At 41.0% G+C, this 19702-nt stretch overlaps 3 protein-coding genes across 4 annotated transcripts in view; 2 read left to right on the top strand and 1 right to left on the bottom strand.

Moving 5' to 3' along the window:
• The window catches only part of capzb (capping actin protein of muscle Z-line subunit beta), a 17255-nt gene extending 12488 nt beyond the window's left edge, over positions 1 to 4767 (bottom strand). The window contains exon 1 of the mRNA XM_046075830.1: positions 4540 to 4767. Within this exon, the coding sequence (XP_045931786.1) occupies positions 4540 to 4542 (3 nt within the window). The 5' untranslated portion in view covers positions 4543 to 4767. The remainder of the gene's footprint in view (positions 1 to 4539) is intronic.
• Positions 4768 to 6129: 1362 nt separating this feature from the next.
• Positions 6130 to 11604, top strand: LOC123987182 (MICOS complex subunit Mic10-like). Its single transcript, XM_046075849.1, has 4 exons — positions 6130 to 6227; positions 11091 to 11138; positions 11233 to 11342; positions 11426 to 11604. Exons 1-4 carry the CDS (start codon positions 6167 to 6169, stop codon positions 11432 to 11434), a joined length of 228 nt encoding a protein of 75 aa, XP_045931805.1. The 5' UTR covers positions 6130 to 6166; the 3' UTR covers positions 11435 to 11604.
• A 2531-nt stretch (positions 11605 to 14135) lies between these two features.
• nbl1 (NBL1, DAN family BMP antagonist) lies at positions 14136 to 18914 on the top strand. 2 transcript variants are annotated; one of them, XM_046075838.1, is made up of 4 exons: positions 14136 to 14595; positions 15928 to 16108; positions 16734 to 16845; positions 18290 to 18914. In XM_046075838.1, the coding sequence occupies exons 2-4, from the start codon at positions 15936 to 15938 to the stop codon at positions 18566 to 18568; spliced, it is 564 nt and encodes a 187-aa protein (XP_045931794.1). In that variant the 5' UTR covers positions 14136 to 14595; positions 15928 to 15935; the 3' UTR covers positions 18569 to 18914. The 2 variants fall into 2 exon arrangements, with proteins under 2 accessions (XP_045931794.1, XP_045931795.1); XM_046075839.1 differs by lacking the exon at positions 14136 to 14595 and adding an exon at positions 14626 to 14740.
• Positions 18915 to 19702: the final 788 nt, after the last annotated feature.

The following is a 19702-nucleotide window of genomic DNA, read 5'->3' as shown; positions in this document are numbered from 1 at the left end:
TGGACCCTCTACCGTCCAGAACGCTGCTGCAGTGCTGTTGTCCACATCCATCCCATCGCCTTTACACTGGACTGTTTTTAAGGTCTTTTGTTGATATGTTTTACTGTTTTGATGATACTATTGTTCCTGAAAAAGATACTCCCGTGAAGCACTTTGTGGCCTTGCTCTGTAAGAGGTGCCATTCTAAATAAACTTTACTTACTGGTACAAAAATCCCTTTTAATTGAAAGCAAAGTTTCAATACTGATATGTTGTAATGTGTTTCTCACTGAAGCTGAAGTAGAGCCCTAACTGTAATTGTGCAAAACAACATTATTAACCTTTTCATCATAATTACAAAACTGATTCATATTTAAGTGGATACTAATTGCCTGTAAACAGCTGCTCCTAACAAGTGTTAACCCATTGGAGCACATTGTCACAAATATAAACTGTTCGGTACCAACAATTTTTAATATGCCCAACATTGACCTGGAAGACTGTCATCAGAGCATAACTGATCATTTATTATTGGTATTTAATGGTTGCTTTGTTAGTGTACTCCAGTAAAACACTAGTGTCTGACATTGTGTTTCAAACAATTGAAATGAAGAGTGGCACAATAAATACATATTTGCCAGCAGTTTTAGTGAAGTTTTCCTCACTGACACCAAGCATAGCCACTTTTGAGTTAAAAAAAAAGCTTTTTGGTTGATTTTATCACAACTTCAGCAAGATTTTGAAGATGTGTCACTTCTGTAATATATTCATGCTGAGAGGCAACATTTTGTTCTAATGCAGCCCGAGTCTTCTTGTCACAATGGTTCTCCATGGACAAAAAACACTAGAGCAGATTCTGGAGGTGCTCTCTCTTTTTTGTTTGAGGCTTCAGCAGTCTGTTGCTCAAATGAAGTGGGTGTCTTTCAATTTTAGTTTTTTTAGTCCAAAATTACTGTCTGACTGAAGCTCAAGACTGTAACTTATACCCACTTTATTTAACTCAGACTGCTGAAGCATTCACATTATCTTCTTCTTATATTGCACAGAATGAGGACTGTGGATTTTGTATCTCACTAAAGGTCCATTAAGAAGGTATCTCTAAATGTCCAGTAAGAATAGGAGGAATGATTACAGCAAGCACAACCTGTTTCAATGTTATACTAATACTTACTGTTTTTAGAGAGACTTGAAAAATGGTGAACATATCCTTTAAAAAAGCCCTGCTGTACCAATAAACAAGTTGTTTAAAAAGCATAACTTTGTAAACTAAAGTGGCTCACTGGTTTAAAGCAGGCTCAATGTAAGTGTGGACTGTAAGGCTGAATTATGGGGGGAAATATACGTATGTTTTGGATCAGGACTCTCTTTATTAAAAAAAAAAAAAAAGACTACTCCGAGCTCATTCACATCTCCAAAACAGCACAATGGTGAAGGCCTGCTACATTCTGTATGAGGATATGGGAGGAGCTGTTGAGCAGGTCATATTCACACCCTTGCAGGCAAACTCTGCTCACTCAGTGCGAGATTACAGACACCATTTCCAGCTCAGTAGAATGAACAGCACTCATGATTTGTCATGTGAGAATTTGCAGGGCAATAAATCTGTTTGGAGATGAAATAGCAATTGGATGAGAAATAGTCAAAAGTCTGGCAAGTCACAAAGTCATTCTGTGGGTAAAACCTTCAAACATGTGGTATGTCATACTATTAAAATCACTGATGTCAGTGCAGATATTATCTATCAGCTGCCAAAGAACATAGGTGGCACATATACTAACTAGTTTTGTAAAAGATATTTGCTCACAAGACAAGATATTTATCGTGCTCATGGAACACGTGGAGTTTTGTTGACTAGTCGCACAAAGCTCTCACTTCAAGTCAGCACAAGTGGCACGTGCCGTTTAAGTGTGCCAGTTAAATTGGTGTGGAGAGTTCGCCCTCTGTGCCAGCTGGGTTGTAGAGTGAGCTCAACGTGAAAGCACCTGCTCTGACATCACTGATTGGGGTGTGGCCACAAGTGAAACATGTTTGAAACTTTCAGCTTAGCATGTGTTACTATGCTTGCAGATGTCTGAAATGTCTGATTAAATCACTGCACTGAATATACAATGTGAACCCACTGAGCTGAATCAAATAGATCCTGACACATCTCCTCTCTGTATCAATGTAGTTACTAGATGATGGTTAGATGATTCTTTAGTTTAGCTGAGACTTAGCAAATCCACTATCTAAATATGAAACTCCAAAGCTAGATACAATCAATGTAGGAAGTGAAGGTACAGTAGATTTTGTAGAACAATCAGAAATACTGATAAGTCCTGTAACATAACACTCAAAACCACAATATTATCACAGTCTACAAAACCAGGACCAAAGCAGACTCTTCACTACAGCTTGAGACTAAGTGAAGTCACTTCCTTTTTGGGTTACATGTCAGAGCTCTTAACTGAGGCTTGTTTTGTTGTGTACTCTGGCCCAGCCCTTCCAACTCTTGCAGATAAACCTTCCTGTATCTTGTATCCAGTAGGTAACATTCCTTAAAAGAAACTGTCTGCCGTTTTACAGTGACAGTCTCTTTGTTGTGCAGCAGTTTTAGGATAAATGAAATGCAAAAAAGGCGAATCAGTTAAGAGTAAATGAAGAACTTATTCATAATGGCAGCTGTAGAGCCGTAGAAGACACAGAGCAGACAGGACTGCTGAGCATAGCCTTCCCCCAGGGGGTTCCCTCCCTTAAATATGCACTGAGCTGCAGGATATTAGTGAGCTGGGGAGGACAGACCAGCCACAACATGAAACTGGGGAATGTGTGGGGAGATGTAGGTAGGTGTGTAATAGTAGAGGGACAAAACTTGTTTCTCAGCTAACCCTAGCAGATAACTGGCTCTGCCACAATCATTTTCATCTGGGCATTATCAGACAGTGCCATCAAACTCACCTTCTATTGTTCTCGTCTAAAAATATTTCATTATGGTAATTACAAGACCTTACAGGACCTGAATTAACATAAAACTACAAAACTAGACCAACTTACAGTCACCCATTAACATTAATATGAAATCCCAGAGATAAAAGTCCACACTGACGTGGTACGTGCACTAATGTCTACCACTACAAACAGAAGTGTGCTTATCAAGAACGAAACAAAAATGAAAAAAAAAAAAATGAAAAATAGCCTGCAATGCTCATCCAAAACCAATGAGAAAAAAAAGACGCATTTGCATTGCAAATAATTTTGAATCGCCTGCGTCAATATCAAAATCACCAACAGCACAATAGCAATAGCTTTTTTTGCACTGCCATATTAAACCTATTTCATTCACCTCTCTTTTAGATGCCAACAACACCCTCCACCTTGGCCTATCCATGAAGTAACTCCTCTTAAGTGCATAGACCTAACAGAGTTTGCGCATGCAGCTGTTAGTTGGTCTAAGGACAATGACATGTTATAAAGTAGAGAATCCTCTTTCCATAAACATTTTCCTTAGGGGTAACCCTGAACATAACAGACTTTCTAAGCAACGCCTCCCACGCCATTTAATTCCTCTCACGTTCTGCCTGTTTTAAGCTCTCTCTCAGCTGATGAATCAGTATGCTCCATCAGACACCTGCATCCTTTGACACTGTGTTTACCAGTGCTCCAGTCTCCATGTAAACACTAGCTCAGACCAACAACCCCCGGGGTCAGGGGAGAACGGTGAGTCTGAGCCAGCAGGATGGATGAGGTGAGGCTGAGGAGAGTAGGCGACTGTGGAGAAAATCCAGCTGCTCTTCCCATCTCAGGCACAAGACAATTTAGGTAATTTAGAAGCACTACAAAACACACTTTTATAAACAGTGTGAAAGCACGAGATGGTGCTCATTTATGCTATACTAGTTCAAGTCATATTGTTTTTTGTTAAACATATACACATGACCATTACAGAAGCTTAAGAGGTAGGAAAATGTTCAAAAACAATCAATAAGTAAACAATAATTGCTGGTAGTAATTGTAGGGATTATCAGAGCTCAACAAAAGTCATAATCAAACTTGCAAGGCAGTAAAAAAACTTAGCAGAACAGGCTGACAGCTTGTCATGGCTGGGAATAGGAGGAGCGAGCAGTCTTATTTTAGCTACAGGCAACCCGGCGCTTGACTATTTTAGCCTGTGTGTGTGCGTGTGTGTGTAGTGCACGGCTGGATGACTCTGTGTGTGTATGTGTGCGCATTATATTAGTACTCCTTACTATTACTATTCACGAACTTGTGTCAAATCCAAAACATCCTGTGCTAACTTTATGCCTACGGGGCACATAGCTCGGCTAACAGCTAGCTACTAGGTTGAAGAACCAGCGGCTAGCTGTTAGCCACGAAGCTAACTCATTTGAGTCCAGTATGCAGAAGTTTTGCAAACAGTGCAAGTTTAGATATGCACCGGTGATTTATACACTTGGACCCGCTGCTGCTGCTGCTCTCATGTTACCACCCAGCGCGTCCAGCTAGCGTTAGCCTAGCTTAGCACCCCTAGCCGTTAGTTAGCAGCAGCCCCACCAAAACCCTCGTCCCCCTTCTCTCCCTTACCATGTCTGCGGCGGTCTCAGCGGGGCAGGGCAGCACGATTTCACCGACGACTGTACAACTTAGCCTCACTGGGGGTTAACAAGTCGCTCCTCTCGCCTCTTGATGTTCTTTTTTTAGTTTAGTTGTTTTGTTCGCCTCTCCCTCACGGAACCCAGCCCTGTCAGCGAAAATCACTTCCTCAACCGGGCTACAGGAAGGAGGCTGCTGTCAGAAAGCAGGCCCCGGTTGCATGTCCGGGTCACTCCGGGCTTTCTCTGCAGCAGCCAATAGCGAAGGAGCAAGAAAGGCATTGCCAAGTATGGAAAGAGAGGAGTGGTGCAGTGAATGTGCAGTCAAAGAGGGCAGTAGATATACAAATACACCGATGGAGATATCACACAGAGCCTGGCTTTACCAACGATGACTGGAAACTGCCCTGCATGTGATCTTTACAGTGCATTCTGCTCCTTTCATAAACATTTTTAAACTGTCGTACATAAAGAAAATCAAATATATTTATCTAGTTTATATGGATTTCTTTTCACATTACTTTTGACTTTTATTTCTGTTCTTTTTATACACGCACATCTTCTGTGGTAAGTGTAATTAGGTATGAATGATGTTTAAATTATAATAATTTAGTTATTCTCAAAAACATAATTCTGAAATATCAGGCAATATTGCAACATTTACAGCAGTAGACTATTCACTTATAAATGTAACTGGGTCATTATTTTTCAGGAATCAAAAACCAGAAGTGAGGCTGGGGGCCTGCCTGTAAATCTCACCAACATCTGTATATTACTGTACTGACTGTGTGTGCAGCACTTCCAGTATTTAGTGTGCTTTAATTGTATAAGAGGAGTATAAATCCAGCTAAAATCCCGAAAACGTTTAGTTTTAGGCTATGTGAATGTTTTTGAAAAACTAAAATGTTTTAGATCAGAAGACGGTGTTTTGTTTCTTAAAGTATGACATCTAGATTATCTGCCATCCAGAGGCAGCTATTCTCAAAAATACTTTTACTGCCTGTATAGCATGGGAACAGATAGTTTTCTGTAGCTGACGTGCAACACTGCATCTTTTCCTGTGAAGCCTATATGGGCAGGATGGGGGACACTTCCACAAGCAGTGAAAACTATCAAGAACTTGTAACATACAGAAGAACTTTTATCAGATTAAGTCATTTTGAATAGTCAATGCTTGGAAAAAGAAAAAAAAACTAATTCGTTTACACTGTTTACACTATACAATAATATCACAGTGATAAATACAGTAAAGTAACTTGAGGGGGCAATACATACAGTACAGTGCAGTACAGACCCTAAAAAGTTGTATGTCATCACAAATCCTGGTGCCTGATTGAATGAATAATGTCTCAAAGTGACGTTCTCTCAAAGTAAATTTCCTTTTTATATACAGTCCATGGTTTTCATATTAAAACAAAAAGCAAAAACAAACTCAAGGAAAAAACACGGACAATGACAAGGTAATAACAAGGTGTGTATAGGTATCACAGTCTATGGTATATCCATATAATTTATTCTGGAAACAGTGAATGAAGGAGCGTAGTAGTGGGGGGGGGGGGGTGCACGTGACTTTACATTTATCTCGCGATAGTTTGTTTAGCTTCCTGACCGCTGAAAACATGGCAGACGACCGCGGACGGAAATGGGACCGCTGTCTTGCTGATACAGCAATGAAAACAGGTTCATGTATTTTCATACATATGTCATTATTGAACACTGTCATTGGGCGCACTGCAGGATATTACACCTGGTAAACAAGCTGCGTTACGGTTCAGTCGAGGTCCTTTTCCACGGGACTCTGCTGCTGTGACCATGCTGCTGGGACAGTTTACTGAGGTCAAGCTTAAACCTGCCCGCTAAGTGGAGAAAACTAACGTTAATTGCATTGTTGTTTTAGGGCATTATGATGAAATAAGACGGCACAAGTATTTATATGCCGGATACAAGATAGAATGTGTGTTTTGATTAACATACATTATACATAGCCTACATACAGCTATTGAACAAAGTCACGGGTGGAGTAAAGGTATGGTGGGTGTATTACAGGCATAAAGGATAATTCTGTCTACTTTCACTCTGAAACTAATTTTCCTGATTCCCAGGCTGTCTCATCTCTCCCCTCTCTCCATCAGCCACAGCTTATATCATTATTTTACTGTTATATAGTCACAAGAGGCATAATGATCTTACTCTCAAGTTCATAATATATCATTATTTTACTGCAGGGGCGTAGGAACGACTTTGAACTTGGAGGGGGATTGCTGAAATGCTAGGGGGGTTCGGGGGGATGCCTCCCCGTGTTTTATTATTCTTAAAAAATAACTAATCACACTTAAATACTCATTTCTGACTTTTGCAAACAGAATGTACTTATAAGTGCGGCTGAAAGAGGGTCTTTGTAGTGACAGATTATGGAGAAAAACTTGGAGAGGGTCAGAGAGAGGGAGTATAATATAAGTAGAACAAAACCGATTCTATACCATGAAAACCCTGGAACAGCTGCTAGTTAATTTAGCCACAGTACAAATGTATTTAGTAATCCTAATGTTACACTTGTGAGCTGTCTGTGATATTTCCTGTGTCTCACTTGGCCCTGATTCTCCCTGCAACAAATGTTTGTGAACACATAACTGTCTTCAATGCAAACTCTGATGATATGCTATTGGTCTAACAAAGCATTTTTACTACGTGAGTTTGAGAATTTACTATGTCTAGTAGCTATCCACACAACTTACAAGCTTGTCCTCCTCAGTTTGTTCTACTCCTGTGTCCTCTTCCTCTAAAAATAGTGTAGGATGCTCATCTCTGTGTGACAATTTTGGCTACTTTTATATTGTTTATGGGCACGTTTTTAAGGTCAAGGATGGTCACAGACAGGGGCAAACAAATGGCCCAGGAGTCTGTCCCTGGTCAGCCCACTCTCCAGACAAAACATTTGTTGGGGCTCTGGGTCTTTAGAGACCTTTATTCCTGTATTCTTGAGAATTTTATGCAAGTAGAGAACATAACTAAATGAACCTTTTTAAAATACATTTTCAAAACTAGAATCACCCCTCTAACACTCCTAAAGTAAAGTAATCACTTCAGCTGAGCCCTTGATTAGCTTGTTAAAGAGCGACGCAGGCTGCTTTCTAACAGGCCAACAGTGCCATGGTGTGCGCTCACTGGATTTCAGTTGTATCAGTAGAACAATAAAGCCTTAAACTGAAAAGGTATTTGCCTGATTTTCTAAATGTTTGCATCTATCCAGCTCATTCATCTGTGATAAACGCCCGTCTCTCTGTACCACAAAGGAGACCTGGCGCTCATATGCGTAACTGCGCACAGCCTGGCTGTCAGCTCATTTCGGTTAATAAAGCCTATTGCAGATTACAGACTGGTGAAGTTATGAAGGTGTGAATGGAAAATGTAGCGAAATTAAAAGTAGATAACTGGCCCACAGAAAATCTGGAGAAAAGAGTAAAAGTAGGCATCAGTTTTAAAAAAGGAATGTGAAAAGGTGCCAATGACTTATTTTATTTATTTATTTAGCAAATGTACTTGTAACAAGTTACTACCCACCCTGCAGCAGGCGTCCTCATTGCTGTCTTCAGGTAGGCTATAACAGCAGCACAAAAGAAACGTAATATTGATGCACCTGCCTCGAGCTAACTCTTTTTTTATTTTTTTTTGTGTCGCATGTTTTCTATAGGCCTACATGATTTTTGTCTGCGTTTCAACCGTTTAATCATGTCTGATGCAGAGTTTGTGACTGATTGATTAACTACTCACTCAAACCGCCTCGGCTATGAGCCAACTCCAAAATCGCAAAATCACAAGGAGCATAATGGCCCTACTCAAGTTCATAATTAAACCTCTAATGTGTTGTGCTACAGCTGAAGTCACCAATTTGATGTTCTTATTTACATATTGTTCTGTTTCTGTTGTCAGACAGAATGAGCCTAAAATGGTGATTTAATCCTGTCTAAACAGTTCACAATATGCATGTTGAATTTACTGCCAAAACCATCTGTTTAATTAAAAACATAAATTAGGGATTTTTCTTTAAGACTGTAATATTAAAATGAATAGATGTTTTGGTTTCCTCAATCGGCTCGGGCCTCGCCTAAAGCAGTCAGAGCTGATGAAATAGTGTTGAGAAGATCACCATGGGGCCTTTCTGCAGCATAACTAGCGTCAACTTGGGCATAATAAAATATGTTTCTTGCTGGGTGGAAAAACATCTGCATCGTGGCATTCGTTTGAGCTCACTTGGTGAAACAACTGGCAGCTGTGCCAAGGTGTCTTTAGTAGCCAGATAAACTCTGTGGCATGTGTTCTGCTCAGGGGGTTGTTTAAAAATATTTTTGTTAGTCCTAAGTTTCTGTGATCATAATGACTTCTAGCATGTTAATATAATAAATTAGTAATTTTGAGACCTTTTTATAATTACCATGTGCATGACCACCACATGAAAGGCCATTATCATCTGGTGCCTCTGCACAAAATTTTATATTTAGTGCCACAGGTTCAGATTATGTGGACACCCTGCACAACAAAGGAAGAGAGCTACTATATAGAGAGATCAAATGATAAATTGATATCATAAATAATGTTGTATGTGGTTCTCGTATCACGTAACATGAAGACTTCATAGCCTCTCTTCAGGTAGGACTCTCATACTGCAACGCTTGTCTTCGTAAACAGACAAAATGACAGGATAAAGTTGCTAACCTGCCTGTCAGCTCGCACTGGTCTGTTTCAGTGGATTTACTATAAAGGCTTGAATATATGTGCATTCCAAATTTAGGTTTGGCTACCTTAATCGACTTTTCATAAGCGAGTGCCAGAAACACTCAAAGCGGGTCAGAACGTTTGTTGCCTTTTCTGAGAAGTCAGCCACATATGGAGCGGATGTGCTAGGAGACAATTCAGCAGAACAGTGTCTGCAAACGCTGATTTTTGCGTCTTTCTCGGACACTTTAAAATGCTTCCACACAGCCGACATGTTAACGTAATTGTTCGGTAAAATTTATTCGGTATTTTGACTTTTTTTGCTATTTTTGGGCGATTTAATTTCGGTGGCCGAACATTCAGTGCAAAAATTTGTTCTGTGAACATACAGGTGGATCTTATTCGTATTTGCATATGGTTCAGCCCTTTTGTGAGGCCACACAGCAGTGCTTTGAGCTATATGCTAACTAGTTATATTACTTCATAGTAATGACTGTCACCGAGTCATGTTAGTTGATTTCTTTCATTCAAGCTGTGCTAAACAGTGTCCCCTCCAAAACACAGAAGCATCATTAGTTAGTACAAATGTGCTTTCACAATAAATCATCTTAAAATTGCAATGCTGTGCACACGATTTTTTCCAGAGTTAAACGACTCAAGTTTTACTTGTAACTAAAATAACAAAATGACTGTGATTGAAAGTGATGTCTTTATTGATGCCATTTCTAAAAAATACTTGAACTAATGAACAAAAAATGAATAACAGTACAATTACCACCTCTGGACTTTATTTTCTGGCAAACCCTGCTGAGTATTTTCTGGCCTGTGGGTTATACATTTCATTCTGCTGTCTCCAGCACAAATGTTTTTGTTATAATCCATCCTCAGATGTCCAGACCATGAGAGAGGATGCCAATCAGATGTTGATCTGCCCTCATATTTTGCCAATGCTTTTACAGTATTATTGTCAGCGGGAAATCAGAAGCTTCATAAATGCTTGGCAGAAGAACAAAGAAAGACTGAGAACCTTAAATTTAACAAAATCTTTGCTTGAAATGGATGCAGAGGACAATGATTTGTTGTTGTTCTGTACTGATAATGAGGGCGTGCGGGGTTTTTTGTGGTCTTGTTTGACATTTGTACATTGTGTAATAGAGAACAGTCTGAGGGTTCTGGTTCAGGCAGATCGGTCATGCTGCATAGCTCCCTGAATCCAATTAAGAGACGGAGGGGCCCAAATGGCTGTTTTATGTGTTTTCTGTGCTGGCTGGCCTGCTGTTGGGTGCGGCGTGGCCTGCAGCGAGGTGAAGTTAAGCGCACAAACACATTCCTCCTCAAGAGCCCACTGGTCTGAGTACTTCTAACAACTTGGCCAACTTCTGTGCCACTGACTATTCGCCTGCCTGACCATACTGGGTCAAGACATCGCCTGCCTGCTTGTGCGTGCACTCTCTGACCTATCACCTCTCCTGCCCTCTGCGTCGTGCACACTGTCGTTGCTCCTTTGAACTTGTTTCCCCCTCTCTTGCACCCCTTTTACTGTGTTCTCTCTTTCTTGGAAGTGTGCTCTCTTGCTGCTTTTTCTCTCCGTCTCTTTTCCTAATGAGCAGTGTTTTGCTAACTTGTGCTATTCACAACTCTTGCATCAAACATAATAGCGGCACCCCGCTGACCTCATTACAACAGATTTACATCTATGCCAGACAGTTTTTTTTTTAATATAAAATGGATCAGATGTGGTCACATTTCCTCTGTGCTAAAGTCAAATTGTTTGGATGTGCAGTTTAATCATGACACTCATAGTTTCTTTTTTACTTTTACTCTTTGCAGTAACTGGCCTCGGTGTGGGCGTTGTGTTCTCCGTCCTTCTCTTTAAACGTAAGTGCTCTTTCTGAAGGGAAACTGGTAAACTGGGGGGGTTGTAAGTGCAACTTGAAAACGTCATTCATGGGTGAATGTTTTTCTCCCCCAGGTCGTACATGGCCTGTCACATTTGGTTCAGGTTTGGGACTTGGTATGGGATACTCCAACTGCCAGCATGACTTCAGGTCACCATACCTGATTCATGGCCACGTGGTTAAGGTGAGTACAGGGGGAAAAGTGTATTGTTTGTTAGATGTTTGCCCAGATCATGGATATCATTTTTTGTGTGTGTTCATTTACAGGACCAGTAGTGAAGAACTAAATATGAAGAGGATTTGCCATGTAGTTGCTAATCTGTTTTTGTGTTGTTCTTGTTGTTTTGCTGCTTGTTACAGTTCTGGCACTAATTTACAACTATGCCCACATTGTGTTTATCAAAGGGCAGTCAATGTATATTTAATAAAGTGATTATGGAAAACTCGCCCTCTTTCTTTCTCTGTTTTTCTGTGTGCATGTTTGAGAAGAATGAAATGTGGTTTGGGGGTGGGAGGTAATTGTGTGTGTTAATGAGCTGGGAGACTCGAACTCCTGCTGTTTTGGAATGAGGGCCAGGTTCAGCATCTGCAGCCCTGTTTGAGAGTGGGAGAGTTGCTCAGAATGATGAAATAAAGAAAATAAAGTTGGTGGAAGGAAACTAATGCTAGTGTTGGAAAAAGAATAGAGAGGTATGTTTGTACCTTTTGTGTGACATGAACTTTGTCACGTACACTGCATCAGTTTCTCTATAGATGTCAGTTTCTTTAAATATTATGAAGAGGTAGATTCCTTTCTGAAGATGGAGCAACCCAGTCTGATTTTCACTCATGCAAGACCAAGCATTTGCACAGTATTTCATGGTTTGTAGTCCTGTTTTCAGTTGCGTGAGTTGGACAAAAACGTGTTGCTGTGAGCGTGACTGTTTTTTCGTCAGAGGGAGTTGGAAAAGCACACATCTCCTTATCAGGAGGAATCTCGTACGTCTTGTGTATTCATTGGCCGTGTGTCTGTTTGGCGAGATTGTTATGAGTGTGATTGATCACTGATGTGTGGTTGCTTGGGCCTGCTAGGAAGAGGATTGTTTGTGTGAGCGTGTGCCCTGGTGAAGCAGAATCCGTGGAATGCAGAGGAATGCCGTTTCTGGACTGGAGCTCGGACTTATTACAAACAGGTGAGTTCAGCACTTTGCACTCTGAACATAACACATGGTTTACACTTTCACATCAAAGAGAACACTGGCGCTTACATACACTCACACACGTTTCCCCCTCTCCATCGCAGTAACAGATTTCCCAGCAATGTCAGCACATAGTCAGAAATTAAGCCGTGTCACTCGTCCCCCGTCCATTAAAAATATTTGTTTGCAAGTGAAGCGTGAAACACATAGGGGAGCTTATGGACACAGGCCAGGCTGAACACCTGTAAGCAAGGCTGCACTGGTAGGATGAAGTACAGGAATGAGGAGGAGGCGGGGGACCAGAGACACAGCTGAGGTGTAATAGGGTGGCCAAAACCCATAGGCCATACCTGTCTGTGCCTGAAAAATTCTCTACAATGAATCATATGTACCAGTCTAATAATGCTAAGTACTCATATTTGTTCATCTAATAGCTCAAAACTGTCTGACATGAAATATAAGACCAGACATGCCATGCGAGCTGGTGCATGACTCCAGGTTGGAGCTGCTGTAGCTGTTGCTGCTGATGTTGCCTTAAAAAGCTAATGAGCCTGATGTTTTCCAGAGGTGGAATTTAAAGAAGCTGGTTTTTAACCAAGTACTCTACTTGAGATCAAATTTGGGCCGCACGTACTTTACATTTCATGTTGTGCAACTGTAAAATTTTCTGATGGAAATAAGATTCTTTGCCCCACTACAGTACATTCATAGCTGTAGTTTTTTTTCCGCCAAAAATAAAGATGTTTCATTATGAAACATAATCTATAAAATTTGACACATTGCTGTAGTTCAAGCTATCCATCAGGCTGTGGATATAGAAGGCAGACTGGGCACCACATTGACCACTCACAACCAGTGGTGGAGGAAGTATTCTGATTTGTCACTTATATGGCAAAATTAACTAGTAAAAGTACGTAATATAGAAGACTGTCTCCTGTGCTTCTTACACTATTACTATTATTATATCATTAAATTATTATTACCGATATTTAAATGCTTAAGTGGAATTTTACTGCTGTAGTCTTTCAAAGTGGTGCTAATTTTAACCATACTGTTGTTAGTAGTTAGGTAGTTAAATGCAGTGGTTCTCAAAATCTGATCATGTGTTTTGTATGTAAGCTATTAACTGTCTTAAGTGGAGTAAAAATTACTGATGTAACGTACATGTAGGCTACCTGAGCCAAATGTGTGCTTTCCTGCAGCACTTAAGTGCATGAACCTACACACAAATCTGTATGATGCTTAATATTAGCCTACTTGAAACACTTTTGTGCATTTAGTTATGAATGCGTTTGGACTTTTTGTTTTTACATTTACATAGAATTTTAAAGGAGCCGACTCACAGGTCAGGAAAACCTGGGAACATCATGCCTTTCAGCAACTCCTGAGTCTGCCAGTGGTTAAACACTCCCAACATACTGAGGGGCCTTGATTAGATCGAGTTGTCATGAGCTTATTATTAAGTAACCTGCTATTCATGTCATGTCAACCTCGTGGTCTTAATGCTGAGGAAAACGTGTTAAGGGATCACAGCGTGGATTCACATCTGGTCTCCAGTTGCATTGAGTTATTAATGTTTCAATGTTTTAATCTAAAAACATGTTGGTAAAGTAATGCCAGATGTAGCCTATTGCAAAGTTCATGCGTGGCTGTAAATATGCCCCATTTGTGTAGGCTAATCTTGTTATGTTTGCATTTGTGTCCGGTAAATCTGATCTGCGGTCTCGCCTCCTACTTGTGGAAACATTTGAAAGCTTCCCAACAGTTTTCCTCCCTCCCCGTTCTCTCGTCCAGAAACGGCACAGCAGGACCCCTGTCTGAGGGCTCAACCGCGCCTAACCCCTGCGACAGAGTTTTACAACAAAGGGCAACAACTTGGAAAGTCTTTTTCAGTGGAGTTGCATGGGAATTTAACACTGGACGGGAGGAGAACAAAGGGGAGGGACGGTCTGAGCTGATGGACTCGGAGATGAGATAGCGCTCATAATCTCCCCCATCTCCCCATCCGTCCCCGTCGGACTGACGGTTCTTTTTCTTTCCGGATGATGTAACTGTTTTATGACAGACTTGGCTCGGATTTATCCTCGCCGCGCACGAAGGGCTCATATTTTCCTTTAATTATCAGCGCACCGTGATATCCGACGGCAAGCCGCATCCTCTGGTTTTAGGAGCCCGTCTCCAGGTTTCGGTGAGGGGGCTCAGCTCAGCGGGACGTTGCGCAGTGCTCGACTGGCTGCTCCCCGGGGTCGGTGAGCGGTGGTAAGTGTGTCAACCACGACTGCTGTTGGGTCTCGTTACTCAGAAAGTACTTCATTACTCGCTATTAGTTTGAAAAGTAACGTTATTAGTAGGCTAATGTAAGTCTGCTACTCGCCCGTCGAAAGCTGCTATCCGACACGTTACGGTACTTTTTCCAACGTTAGATGAACGTTTTATCTGTAGGTTAACTTCAGTTACCGTTAGTAGACGTTAACCTGCTACACTTGTGTAAATGACAGCTATAGTTAACTTTTACCACCGTCCGAAGTAACTCGAGGAAAAAACAAGTGATGTTGAAATCACATTTTCCCCTGGATAAATTGAAGGAATAGCCTAAAATGAGCGTGTATTAACATCTCTTGTATCAGCAGTAAACGGATACATAAAGTTACGTTACTTGGAACTGAGCCGGTGTCCCGTTACGAGAGACTGTGGTAACACAACGACGATACCGACAATAGATGTTTAGGCCTACTAAGTTAAATATCCTGCAAAATAACGACTTTTTAGTCGTCTGCTGTGTTTGGAACAGTAACTTGTTACTTTAACGCGTTACTGCTTTAACGCCAATATCCACAGGGTGCTCAATCTGTAGTGTTAAAGAAAGTTGGCCTGAACTCTTGAAGTTTGTCAAGAAAAGAGATATTTATTAAACCAAGCCCTTTGCCCTCACAACAACAACACCCCGGCAGCCTCTTAAATCTTTATATCTATAGGCTACAGAAAGCTGAGGAGAGCTGTGTTGATTCTTGTAGAGGAGGCTGCTTGTGTCAGAGGCATATGGAATTGCTGGAAAGTGCGTTTAAGTTAAAGGAGCCGACGTGGGTGACTCCTGGACACTTTTTTATAAGCAGCAGGAGAAAACGATTTTGTAGGTTGTAAATGACGTGACTGGTTGAGGTATTTAGAGCACAGGCTTGGTAGAGTCAGGTGGTATGCAGAAGACATTTGCCTCCCTCCCCTATTGTGTTGTGTCTTTTGGGACAAAACGAACCCAATATAATGTTGTTCTCTCTGCAGCTGGTGATCCAGACAATTTAGAAGTCGTCTCTTTTAATCATTGAAATGAGCCAAACATGATGACTGGACAAAGTATGAAGCACACGGACCTATGGGTTTCAAGCTGCATGTCACCAGGAAGTTGTCAATCCACATCTGCAGGGATATGCTAAATTCAGATTTATTTATTAACTATAATAACCTGATAGTATGTGACCAGCATACTGCAGAGAACATCAAGACATTTTGTGACTAGTCTTTTGAGTGTGTGTTTTTTGTGTCTGGAACAATGTTAACAGAGCAGTAACATGCTGTGGTTTTCTGCCCCTTTAGGTGCAGTCATGTGGCAGAGGATTCAGATTTGCTGCGCACTGTTTGCACTGTATTCAGCGGCACCGCCTGCACACATCAACCGCCTGGCGCTGTTCCCTGACAAGAGCGCCTGGTGCGAAGCCAAGAACATCACACAGATAGTCGGGCACACGGGATGTCAGCCTCGCTCGATTCAAAACAGGTCAGGATGAAGGCCCTCTCTGTCTCTCTCTTTCTCACTCTGTCTGACAATCTGTCGGAAAAATAATCCGGAAATGTCTAGATGTCAATAAATCCTCAAAGTTATGCCTCTTTCAGTTTGTAGGCCAAAGTGGGGTTGGCACTGATGGGGTGCTGTACTGTCAGGGAACTTCAACTTAAAGACTTTAGTACCGCCACTACAGTCGTTTTGCATGTTATAGTCAGTTCACTATACAAACACATATATTTTATGTTATTACAAACCATGATTTTAAATAGGCTACAGTATTTTATATGTTTGTATTTTTTTTACCCTGCAGGAGGTAACTAATTTCCATTAAATTCAGTTAAGTTTGAAAATGAACTTGCAGAGACCTGAAATTAATGTATATCATCGGCTGCCTTCGTAATTGTTTTTTATTGTTCACAAATCCCATGAAAAGACCAAAACCAACAATGTGTTTGTGTGTGTCTCACAGTACTTTCTGACTTTCCCTAACCTGTCTCTATTGTGTGTTTGTCCTGTGGCTATCAGGCGTCCACAGCTCTTTGTTACACAGGCATGAATGCTGTGCACATCGTGTCTGCAGGCACAAAGAAACTAATGCACTCTGTCCTCCTCGCAGAGCTTGTCTGGGCCAGTGTTTCAGTTACAGCGTCCCCAACACATTCCCACAGTCTACGGAGTCTCTGGTGCACTGTGACTCCTGCATGCCTGCCCAGACTCAGTGGGAAGTGGTAAGAGTGATTGCATATTAGCTCATGCAGCAAGCACACACCACTGACTTGTCAAACTCACACACAAACCACAAGTTTCCAACATGAAAGACGGCGATCACTGTTCAATCGCGAACCAAAAGCAATAGATAGATTTCTGTCACAATTTCTGTGGTTCCCAATGAACCTTAAGCCGTTATTTTATATTCCTCTGAAGTTCATTGTCCCTCTCAGTGAGAAGGAATCCAGTCGACAACAAAGGCTTTGTAGTGAGGTGTATGTAGTTTGGAAAGCTGCCAGGTTGGGTAGGCGGGTGGGACCACAGGTAAGGTCGCCTCAAGTTTCAGTGGAAAATATTGTATCTCTGCTGTTACCTGATAGATTCATTAATTTTCTTACTATTTTTGTTGCACGTGAAAGGCCAGAGAAAGTGCATTCACGGTCTCACCTTACTTCTAATTATCTGGAAATGGATGTTTATGTCTGTGGTCGTGATTGTTGTTGCAGGACAAAATTCAGTTTGAAACAAAACAAAGTCCGTTCTCATGAAAGAGGATACTGCTCCATGCTGGTTTGGCACTTGTGGTTGATCTTGATAAAATAGCTGAATGATCATTTTCACTGGGTAATGGAAACCCTTGAGGGGAAGTTGTGTGAGGTCTAGAGAGAAGAGCTTGTGCAACACTGAAGTTTGCGGGGGGTTTGTATATTTTCTGTTTATTTTATATCCCTGTATTTCCCAATATTTCTTTATTCCGCTGAAAATACAATCGTGGTCCCATCCTTTTCACAGCATGAAAACACAACCCTCTATAACAAAGTAAAAAAAAAACTCTAAGCTATAAGAATCTGATGGCAGGTGGGACCAAAAATATACACATGGATTTCATCCACATACATATATCCATGAGTACAAGTAAATATGTATGTAAATCAACAAATACAAATAAATAATATATGTAAAAATGGAAATAACCAAATAAATATTCCCTCTCCTTACCATGTTAACAGTAGTTTAGTTTCAATTTTACTCAAACCATTTACACTTAAAATAAATATAATAACAAAACATAGTCCCTCCTTGGTTACAGAGTCACTTAATCAATTTTAATTTTTTGTTCAGAAATTTAAAAAAAATTAATTTATAAAGGAGATAATATTGTTCCCTCCACTTTTGTTTTATTTATTTTGTTTTGTTTTGCAGGAAAGACATAATGAGCCGAGAATACTAAAAAATAAATATTCTTGTAAAAAGTTCATAATGGCAGAAAATAAACATTTTTGTGTGGGTGTGTGTGTCTATATATGTATTTATGTGTGTGTGTGTGTGTGTGTGTGTGTGTGTGTGTGTGTGTGTGTGTGTGTGTGTGTGTGTGTGTGTGGGTGTGTGGGTGTGTGGGTGTGTGTGTCTATATATGTATTTATGTGGGGGTGTGTGTGTGTGTGTGTGTGTGTGTGAGAACAGGTGACTCTGGAGTGCCCGGGCAGTGAAGAGTCCCCTCATGTGGATAAACTGGTGGAGAGGATCTTCCACTGCAGCTGCCAGTCCTGCAGTAAGGAAGGTGCCCAGGAGGGGGCGGTGATGCAGCTGTATCCAGCAGACAACGTCCTGGACACTCCGTCTTTATCTGACACCCTCAGCAGCGCCCAGTCTCACCCTCTGCCCCCTTCAGACACACACAACAAGCACGCTCACCCACACAAAGACCACCACACACTACCACATACATCAGGCGGAGGGTAGGCCCGACGTTTGTCCCTTTTTGTTACTTTGCTCATGTCTTCCGCCATCTTTACTCTTCTCCACACCAATGTACCAATCTGTAGTATTGTAAAGGCACTTTGAAAATATGGCTACTTTGTGTTTAAAACGTTTCTCTAAAGACACACTCACACACACTCACTCACGTCATGCTCTCAGATTACACTCTTTATTGTATATAAACACACCAGCCTACGCACTCTTTTTGTTTGCTGATTAAACATGCATATGTGTGCATTCAGACATGACTATAGTCTGTTAACAAGCTGTAGTCTCATTACTTTTAATCTGCTTTAATGCAATAAATTCTATTGTTGTGATAACTGCCCTTTTGTCTTTTGTTGTATTTGTAGTTAGCACGCTGCTTTTGTGTCACAGTGAGTGTCACAAGAAATAGAGTTGGCTAAAGTGTCTTTGTGTTGAACCAAATAAATACCCACAGCTTGCCGTCACTGTTTCTAAAAATGAAGCCGTGTCTTTATTGTCATGTGGCTGCTGTGTGGGTTTGGGCCACGGCACGTGGTGTTGTTGTCTCCAGTCCTGAACAAACATTTAATAGATGTTGGTGCTGCTTGCTGGAGCACAGAAGAGCTGCATGATGGGTAGAGACCCTGCTGTTCGCTGCTTCATAGGCCTGAATCTGATCTCACTGTTCCAGAAAGTTTAATGAGATGCTGTGATGGAAAGCCACAGAGAAAGTTTTACCCACACACTTTTAATTGTTTATCCATGTTATCCATGATTTGCGTCTTTTAAAGTCCCGCTAAGGCTAATATCAAGTGGATATCTTACAAAGAGGAAGATTACAGTGTTTATGGAACAAAATTCTCTTCTTTTTATTTCTACTGGCCGAGCTGCAGAGGAGAGATAACACTAAGTAACACTAAAAGGGAATTTCTTACTGAAAAGACTTTGACTTTGGAAGATATCCGCTTGATTTGGCTAACTCAGATGGCTGGTTTTGTCCTCCTATCTCGAACCTTGGAGTCATTTTAGGAAGGGATCTTTTTACAGCCAACCAATAAGTCAGAGAGTATATATGGGCATGTGAGCGTTGTATTAAAATGGACTTACGCTACAGAGAGCTGGTGTAAGTATTTAAGTTTTAAAGTTTTT

Source organism: Micropterus dolomieu, linkage group LG18 (assembly GCF_021292245.1).
Source record: "Micropterus dolomieu isolate WLL.071019.BEF.003 ecotype Adirondacks linkage group LG18, ASM2129224v1, whole genome shotgun sequence".
Classification (NCBI taxonomy): Eukaryota; Metazoa; Chordata; class Actinopteri; order Centrarchiformes; family Centrarchidae; genus Micropterus; species Micropterus dolomieu.
Note: the sequence above shows the minus strand (reverse complement) of the source record. Positions and strands in the feature narration are given on the sequence as shown.